Source organism: Coregonus lavaretus, assembly GCF_964263955.1.
Source record: "Coregonus lavaretus genome assembly, chromosome: 8".
Taxonomy (NCBI): Eukaryota; Metazoa; Chordata; class Actinopteri; order Salmoniformes; family Salmonidae; genus Coregonus; species Coregonus lavaretus.
Window position 1 is genome coordinate 6,881,000 of NC_139995.1, and position 9,516 is coordinate 6,890,515.

The following is a 9,516-nucleotide window of genomic DNA, read 5'->3' on the forward strand; positions in this document are numbered from 1 at the left end:
TGATGTTTTGGGGCTGTCGATGGGCAACACAGACTTTCAACTCCCTCCAAAGATGTTTATCCAAAGCGACTTACAGTCATGCGTGCATACATTTTTTGTGTATGGGTGGTCCCAGGGATCGAACCCACTACCTTGGCATTACAAGCGCCGTGCTCTACCAGCTGAGCTACAGAGGACCACAACAACATTGTAGTTACTCCACAATACTAACCTAATTGACAGAGTGAAAAGCAGGAAGCCTGTACAGAATAAAAAATATTCCAAAACATGCATCCTGTTTGCAACAAGGCACTAAGGTAATATTGCAGAAAAGGTGGCAAAGCAATTAACTTTTTGTCCTGAATATAAAGTGTTATGTTTGGGGCAAATCCAATACAACACTTTACTGAGTACCACTCTCCATATTTTCAAGCATAGTGGTGTCTGCATCATGTTATGGGTATGCTTGTAATCGTTAAGGACTGGGGAGTTTTTTAGGATGAAAAATAAATGGAATGGAGCTAAGCACAGGCAAAATCCTAGAGGAAAATCTGGTTCAGTCTGCTTTCAACCATGCACTGGGAGTTGAATTCACCTTTCAGCAGGACAATAACCTAAAACACAAGGCCAAATCTACACTGAACTTGCTTACCAAGAAGACAGTGAATGTTCCTGAGTGGCCGTGTTAGTTTTGACTCAAATCTACTTGAAAGTCTATGGCAATCTAGGAATGATCAATAACCAATTTGACAGCGCTTGAAGAATTTTGAAAAGAATAATGGGCAAATGTTTCACAATCCAGGTGTGGAAAGCTCTTAGAGACTTACCCAGAAAGACTCACAGCTGTAATCGCTGCCAAAGGTGCTTCTACAAAGTATTGACTCATGGGGTGTGAATACTTATGTAAATGAGATATTTATGTATTTCATTTTCAATAAATTTGCATAAATTACTAAAAACATGTTTTCACTTTGTCATTATGGGGTATTGTGTGTAGATGGGGGCTAATAAAATAAAATAAAAAAAGTTTCTCCATTTGGAATTCAGGCTGTAACACAACAAAATGTGGAATAAGTCAAGGTTTATGAATACTTTCTGATGCCACTGTACATAACAATGTAGGAGGGGCATTAATGATGTGTCATGTCTTGCTGACATAATATAATCTGTAACTGTGTGTTAACTCCTCCGCGTATGGCATGAGAGGGCACTCTGTTTCTAGCTTATATTTAATACATTCACATAACTAGTCACCTTTTAGCTGACACATTTAATGGATGACTCAAAATATCTGATCTAATTTAAAGTATAAAAGTATGTTAGGCTCCTGCCTTGATGGTTTAAAAAATGTGTGAACATTGTTTTCTTTGTTAGAATTATAAGAAGGGGGAGAAGTGTATATCAGACTAAAAAACATCTCCCTATGTCTCTATCACCATTCAAGTCAACCATATCAATCGCAACAACAACAAAATATCAACGTTGACAGGCTCTGTTGGAGTTTCTGAGTAAGGTGGTGTCCAGAGAGAGGAGGAACCGTATGAACCTGTGGGCCGTGTCCACCATCATGGCCCCTAACCTGTTCCTCCACAAAGCCATGCCCTCCCGCCTCACTGACGGGGGGCCAGGGGTCGAGAAGGGACAGGCCGAGAAGGCTGCTGACATCATGAGGCTCCTCATACGCTACCAGGACCTGCTCTGGACCGTAAGTTAAAGACCTCCAGGCTCTACCACCAACATCTACCAAAACACAACATTCAAGTATCTTTTTAATCTTCTTCCTCCTTAGCATCTAGGGTGAGTGGTAGATTCACGTTACACAACTCACACTTACTGTAAACAAAATGCCGTCAAACAGCTGAACCGGGTGAATTAAAGAAATTGCTTCTTCCTTTTAGATCCCTAACTTCGTGATGAGCCAGGTGCGTAAACTGAATGAGAACCGTAACCGGAGGTACCAGTTCTACGACCGACGCATCAAGAACCTGCTGAGGAAAATACACCAGGACAGCAAGGACAAACCTGACAAGAACTCAGAGGTAGGCTCTTAACTGGCCAGGATGTTTGTTGTGGATTTGGTTGGGAGAAGAAGACCCTAGGTCACTTGTAAATTAGATCTTTAATCTCAACGAAGGTCACTCATATAAAGGATGTGAATAAAATAAGCAGAAGATTGTATGTGGCTCTGGATTTCTCTGCTAAATGATGCAAATATTATTATCCCCTCCCTCATCTCCCCCACCAGCCGTGTCGTACAGTGAAGATCCAGGTGGGAGATCTGATGAGCAGCACCATGGAGGTGCAGGTGAACATCAACTCCAGGGCTTCAGACCTGCTGGCTCAGTTCCACAGGCACCTCTGCAGCTCAGACAACACCAAGAGGTACATTACACTACAATCAATCAATCAAATGTATTTAGTACAAAGCCCTATAGACCAACACACAGTTTTTCCCGACTACGTCAGCTGACCAGGGAAAACTCTGCCCTAGTGATGACCTCTAAGCAGAGGACTATAGAAAACTAATGCTTCAGAAATACTGCATTGACTATTTACCGGGTAGAAATGGAAGTTGTGAAAGTGTTTAACAGAATAACAGAATAAATTGCATGTCTGTCTGTTCTTTATCACAGGAACGGTTCAGTAAATGGTTCGGGATCCTACCCGGACTGTGCCATCTATGAAGTGGGTGGAAATATCGGTAGGTACCACAGCACAAACCTTCGCTCCGTAGTGAGACTATTTACCAGACCTGGCTTGAGTGTTTGCTTTCTTTCTATTGGTTCAATTGCAACAGGCAAGCTCAATCAAGCACAGCTAAATACATTATTTAAAATAGCATTTGAATCCAGGTTTGCTATCTTCTCAGGCTGTAACTTGTGTTGTTGTTTTTATCGCACTGCTTTGCTTTATCTTGGCCAGGTAGCAGTTGTAAATGAGAACTTGTTCTCAACTGGCTTACCTGGTTAAATAAAGGTTAAATAAAATCAATAAAGGCTGAGAGCCACATTAAAAGGTTACATAAGTGACTCTGACATTTGCACGTCTTTCTGCTCTTTGAACTGATTAAGCTGGCCAGGTCTTATGCAATGAACTGGAGAGAGAGAGGGGAAAGACAGAGAGGGTGGGGGGAGAGCGAGCCATCTGTGTGCATCTGCAGTTATCGGAGCAGACAAATGCTTACACATGTAGCTACTGTACGATACTGTGCTCTCACAGACCCAACCACTCATACACACTGTTTCCTTAATCATTCACATTCACATTCACACACTTGCACCAGGTGCAATGTTGGCACCTGGTTTGTCAGTAAAGCCGAAAACACTGTTTCAAACTGTTTTCAACATCTCTCTTGCAGAAGAGATTTTATCTCAATGAGAGGAACCTGTATAAATAAGGGTTAAATTACAAAATCTGTCCATCAGTATGGATTCAGCCTTGTGTTGATCTGTTCTGTCCCGTAGGTGAACACTGCCTAGACCCAGAGACCCATCTCCTGGACCTGTGCAACACCAACCCCAGTGGGGAGTGGGTCATCAAACTGAAACCCCTGGTCACCACCAGGGGGCTGCACCAATAAGAGACAGCCGCAGGCAAAGGGAGAGACCAGTAGGGGGCTTCAAGAGCCAGCCAGAGGAGGAGGGAGACCAGGAGGAGGAGAGGAGGAAGAAGCTGCTGCTGTTAAAAAACAAACCACCTCAAGACTGAGCCCTCTCTCCCCCTTTCCTTTTCCCAATGCAGGGGAGACCAGACTAGGTGGAGCAAAGCAGAGATAGACAGAGAGGGAGAGCTACTGCTCAAAAACACTCCACCTTCAGATGGAGGAGAGGCTTTGGCTGCTTCTTGACTTGTCAGCTCTCAGCCAATCACCTCCCAGCGTCCGCAGGAGCCCAGATGGGGATCTGATGCACCGCTGGCTACGACAGCAGCCGCCGAGTCTCTCTCACTCTCTCTTTCTTTTTTTTGTATCTCTCCATTCTTTCTGCTCAGACATTTGATCACAAAAGGAATGGGAGAGTGAGGGGGACAGTCAAAGACTCTAATGAGCTGATAGCCCCATGCCCTGTCCCCTGTGTATGACTTTGGCTCTGTTCTTTCTGGGGCCTTTGGGCCCTGTCCCTGCAGACTCTATAAGAGCCCTAATCAGAGTAGAGGACAGAGATCCTTCTTCTCTTTAAGGGATCAAAGGTCAGCCTTTAATACATTACTACTGGACCTCTAAAGGGAACGGTTGTTTAATAACAGAGAGTGAAGCTGGTCTTCGTTTCTTTTTTCTCATTTTTGTTTTTGATGAACGAAGGATTTTAAGTATTGAATCTGGCGATGGATTGATTGACTATTTATAATTGATTGGATGTGTCTATCTGTATGTACGTGTATGTAGTCATGAATGTTGTCCTTTGAAATGAATAGGTATGTTTGTTGCTGAAATAGTAACATAACAGTCATGTAAGCTCATCCAGTCTTTTTGGGGACTTTTACAGTGGTCTTGCTCTTGTACAGTACCTTTGTTGATGAGCTGTATTTTGATGCACCTCCGCATCCCTCTTTTTCTATTTCTATTACCCATTTGTCCTCAGTTCCTCTTGAAAATACATTTCGTATATGAAATCTATTAATAGTGTTTACATGTTTTGATGATGCTCAGATGTTACAAACAGTATGCACCACCATCAGTGGAGGCTGCTGAGGGAAGGTTGACTCATAATAATGGCTGGAAAGGAACGAATGGAATGGCATCAAACACATGGAACCCATTTATGTCACTCCAGCCATTACCACCAGCCTGTCCTCCCCAATTAAGGTGCCACCAACCTCCTGTGACCACCATGTACATTATCTTCTACATGACAACCTACCATGAGTGGGGTCTGAAATTATTGACACCCTTGATAAAGATGAGCAAAAATGACTGTATAAAAATAAATTATTCAAATACTGAGCTATATTGTATGGTAAAAAAATAGGGAAATTATTTTATACTAATACAATTGCTTTTAGAAAGAGATTTTGTTTACAAATAATATAATTCTCAAAAAATATGGGGTAAAAATGAGTGACACCCGTTTTCAATACCTTTCAATACCGTGTGAAGATAACGGCACTGAGCCTTTTTCTAAAATGTTTTATGAGTTTGAGAACACATTGGGAGGGATCTTAGACCAGTCCTTCATATAGAATCCTTCCAGATCCTTGATATACTTCATCTGAGCTCATGGAATGCCATCTTTAATTGAAACCACAGGTTTTCAATGCGTTTCAAATGTTGATTTTGTGGCCAATTAACCATTTATTAGTAGATTTTGATGTGTGCTTGGGGTTATTCTCTTGCTGGACGATCCACTTCCGGCCACATTTCAGCCTCCTAGCAGAGGCAACCAAGTGTTGGCTAAAATGTCCTGGTACTGGGTAAAGTCCATGATGCCGTTGAACTTAACAAGGGCCCCAGGACCAGTGGAAGCAAATAACCCCATAATATCAAAGATCCACCACCATATTTTACAGTAGGTACAGTGCCTTCGGAAAGTATTCAACCCCCTTGACTTTTTCCACATTTTGTTGAGTTACAAAGTGGAATTAAAATAGATGTAATTTTCTTTTCTTTTTTTACGATCTACACAAAATACTCTAATGTCAAAGTGGAAGAAAAATTCTAAAAAATAAAATGTAATGTATGAAAAATATGTCCTCATTAGATAATTATTCAACCCCCTGAGTCAATCCATGTTAGAAACACCTTTGTCAGCAATTACAGATGTGAGTCTTTTGGGGGTAATTACAGATGTGCAAGAGCTTTGCACACCTGGGTTGTACAATATTTGCCCATCATTCTTTAAAAAATTCTTCAAGCTCTGTCAAGTTGGTTGTTGATCATTGCTAGACAACCATTTTCAAGACTTGCCATAGATTTTCAAGCAAATTTAAATCCAAACTGAAACAAAGCCACTCTTGGTAAGCAACTCCAGTGTAGATTTGGCCTTGTATTTTAAGTTATTGTCCTGCTGAAAGGTGAATTAGTCTCCCAGTGTCTGCTGGAAAGCAGACTGAACCAAGTTTTCCTCTAGGATTTTGCCTGTGCTTAGCTCTATTTCATTTATTTTTATCCCAAAAATAATTCCCTAGTCCTTGCCGATGACAAGCATACCCATAACATGATGCTGCCACCACTATGCTTGAAAATATGAGTGGTACTCAGTAATGTGTTGTGTTGGATTTGCCCCAAACATAATGCTTTGTATTCAGGACAAAAAGTTAATTTCTTTGCCACATTTTTTGCAGTATTACTTTAGTGCCTTATTGCAAACAGGATGCATGTTTTGGAATATTTTGATTCTGTACAGGCTTCCTTCTTTTCACTCTGTCATTTAGGTTAGTATTGTGGAGTAACTACAATGTTGTCGATCCATCCTCAGTTTTCTCCTATCACAGCCATTAAACTCTAACTGTTTTAAAGTCAACATTGGCCTCATGGAAAAATCTCTGAGCGGTTTCCTTCCTCTCTGGCAACTGAGTTAGGAAGGACGCCTGTATCTTTGTAGTGAATGGGTGTATTGATACACCATCCAAAGCCTAAAAATAACACCATGCTTAAGGGAATGTTCTGTTTTGTTAATTTTTTTTTTTCATTTATCAATCATGTCCTTCTTTGCGAGGCATTGGAAAACCTCCCTGGCAGTGCCGACTCTAGCCTATTGGGGGCCCTAAGCGAGATTTGTAAAAATCTAAAAATTGTTAGCTGACATGGCTAATCGAGTGACTGTCACTGACTGATAAAACAAGAGAAAAACTGCTGATGCACAACCAAATTCTGAACTTGCACCTTGTGTATTCTACTATTTTAACTCTCAACAGTAAGTTTAGACCCCGACTGAGTTTCTAAAATATAGATATTTATTTTTGGGTTGGGGGCCCCCTAGCGGCCGGGGCCCTAAGCGACCGCTTATGTCGCTTATGCCTGGGGCCGGCCCTGGTCTTTCGGGGGAAATTCACTACTCACTGAGGGAACTTACAGATAATTGTATGTGTGGGGTACAGAGATGAGGTAGTCATTCATAAATCATGCACACAGAGTGAGTCCATGCAACCTATGTGATTTTTTAAAAAGCAAGTTTGTACTTCTGAACATATTTAGGCTTGCCATAACAAAGGGGTTGACTACTTATTGACTCAAGACATTTCAGCTTTTCATTTTTTATTAATTAGTTTATAAAAATCTAAAAACACAATTACACTGACATTATAGGTTATTGTGTGTTGATTTGTGACAAATGATGAATCTCAATTTAATACATTTTAAATTCAGGCTGTAACACAACAGAATGATGAACAAGTCAAGGGGGTTGAATACTTTCTGAAGACACTATATGGGATTATTTTCTGCTCATGCGTTCTCATTTCAACGCCAAACCCACCACTTGTGTGCGTGGCCAAAGAGCTCTATTTTCATGTCATCCAACAAATGTAAACGCCTGGAGTTTGCTAAACGGCATTGGCACTTGGATTGGAACCGGTGCTTTGGTCAGATGACATGAAAATAGAGCTCTTTGGCCACGCACACCAGTGGTGGGTTTGGCGTCGAAATGAGAATGCATGAGCAGAAATAACTTGGGCGGAAGTGGATCTTCCAGCAAGACAATAACAAGTACATATCAAAATCCACAAATAAATTGTTAATTGGCCACAAAATTAACATTTTGCAATGGCCATCTCAGTCTCCGGACTTGAAACCCATTGAAAACCTGTGGTTTGAATTGAAGAGGGCAGTCCATAAGTGCAGACAAAGGATATCAATGATCTGGAAGGATTCTGTATGGAAGAATGATCCTTCCCAATGTGTTCTTCAACTCATAAAACATTTTAGAAAAAGGCTCAGTGCTGTTATCCTCGCAAAGTGAGGTATTGAAAACAGGGGTGTCAACATTTACCCCTACCTTTTTCAACAAATAAAAAAATACTTCTTAAACCAAACCTCTTTCTCTAAGCAATTGTATTAGTATAAAATAATATCATTTCCCTTTTTTTTTGTATACAAAGTAGCTCAGTATTTGAATTACTTATTTTACACAGTCATTTTTGCTAATCTTTATCAAGGGTGTCAATAATTTCGGACCCCACTGTATATGCTACTCTTCTCAGACATTATGCACCACCACATACAGTATACACAGTTTAAAATGCTTACACATGCTCAAACACACACGCTCAAACAAACTATATAGATCTAATCTCAGTCACAGAAAGTAATTGTTCTATACAGAGCCAGAGCCACAGAGGAGTCACTTATTCTGTTTGATAAAGAGAAGGGTAATAAATGGGTGTGATATGGATGTCTGTGGTTGTGTTGAGCTTCATTACACAAGCCCAATTGGGCTGTGGCTGAGTCCGTGGCACAGTTCAGTGCCCCAGCACAAAGCACTGATGGAACACACACACAAAGCAGTGATGGAGCAGGCCTTCTGCTGACATTAATCAGTGGAACTAGGTCACCTTTAAAGCTCTGTTATTCTCAGGGGAACTAGTGACACTATACATCCCAGATACCCCAGCCCAGGCCAGAACACATGGATATGTGTACATACTGTACACACATGCATACTCAATGCACACACACAAAATCAGCTGAACAACAAACTGGGTCACGTATGTGGAGTACTGATGCATGTTCTCTCTATATTGTATTGTTCAATGGCCAATTATGTGTCTTTTCTTTAGGGTGTAATGTAATTCAAGCCCTTAAAACAGTGTAATGCAAGTGCTATGATGACCATTTGTGTGACAAGCATCTAAGAGATCGACATGAGAAATAGCACATGAAAAAAGAAATGGAAATAAAGTTATTTTACTTTAAAAACCTGAGTAGATGTGTTTTGAGAATGTCTTCAATGAATGGACTTAGCTTTGTAATAATCAATTTACTATCATTATCTTCTAAATCATGACAACCTACCATGGGGTCTGAAATTATTGACACCCTTGATAAAGATTAGCAAAAATGACTGTATAAAATAAATAATTCAAATACTGAGCTATATTGTATGCAATTAAAGGGGGAAATTGTATTATTTTATACTAATACAATTTCTCAGAGAAAGAGATTTTGTCTAACAAGTAATCTTTTTTTTCTTAAAAAGTTAGGGGTAAAAAATATTGACACCCCTGTTTTTAATACCTTTCAATGCCTCACCTTGAGAGGATAATGGCACTGAGCCTTTTTCTAAAATGTTTTATGAGTTGGAGAACACAATGGGAGGGATCTTAGACCATTCCTCCGTACTTAATCCTTCCAGATCTTTGATATACTTTGTCTGCGCTTATCTACTGCCCTCTACAATTCAAACCACAGGTTTTCAATGGGTTTCATGTCCGGAGACTGAGATGGCCATTGCAAAATGTTTATTTTTTGTTTTTGATGTGTGCTTGGGGTTATAGTCTTGCTGGAAGATCCACTTGCGATCAAGTTTCAGCCTCTGGCGGAGGAAACCAGGTTTTTTGGCTAAAATGTCAACCACAATATTTTACAGTAGGTAAGGGGTTCTT

At 40.5% G+C, this 9,516-nt stretch overlaps 1 protein-coding gene across 1 annotated transcript in view; it reads left to right on the top strand.

Annotated features, from left to right (window-relative positions):
- The window catches only part of LOC311133167 (rho GTPase-activating protein 40-like), a gene marked incomplete at its 5' end in the record, with an annotated part of 29,671 nt that extends 23,272 nt beyond the window's left edge, over positions 1 to 6,399 (top strand). Inside the window, 5 exon segments of the mRNA XM_084166608.1 lie at positions 1,469 to 1,684; positions 1,878 to 2,018; positions 2,225 to 2,361; positions 2,613 to 2,680; positions 3,444 to 6,399. Of these exon segments, the coding sequence (XP_084022734.1) occupies positions 1,469 to 1,684; positions 1,878 to 2,018; positions 2,225 to 2,361; positions 2,613 to 2,680; positions 3,444 to 3,559 (678 nt within the window). The 3' untranslated portion in view covers positions 3,560 to 6,399.
- Positions 6,400 to 9,516: the final 3,117 nt, after the last annotated feature.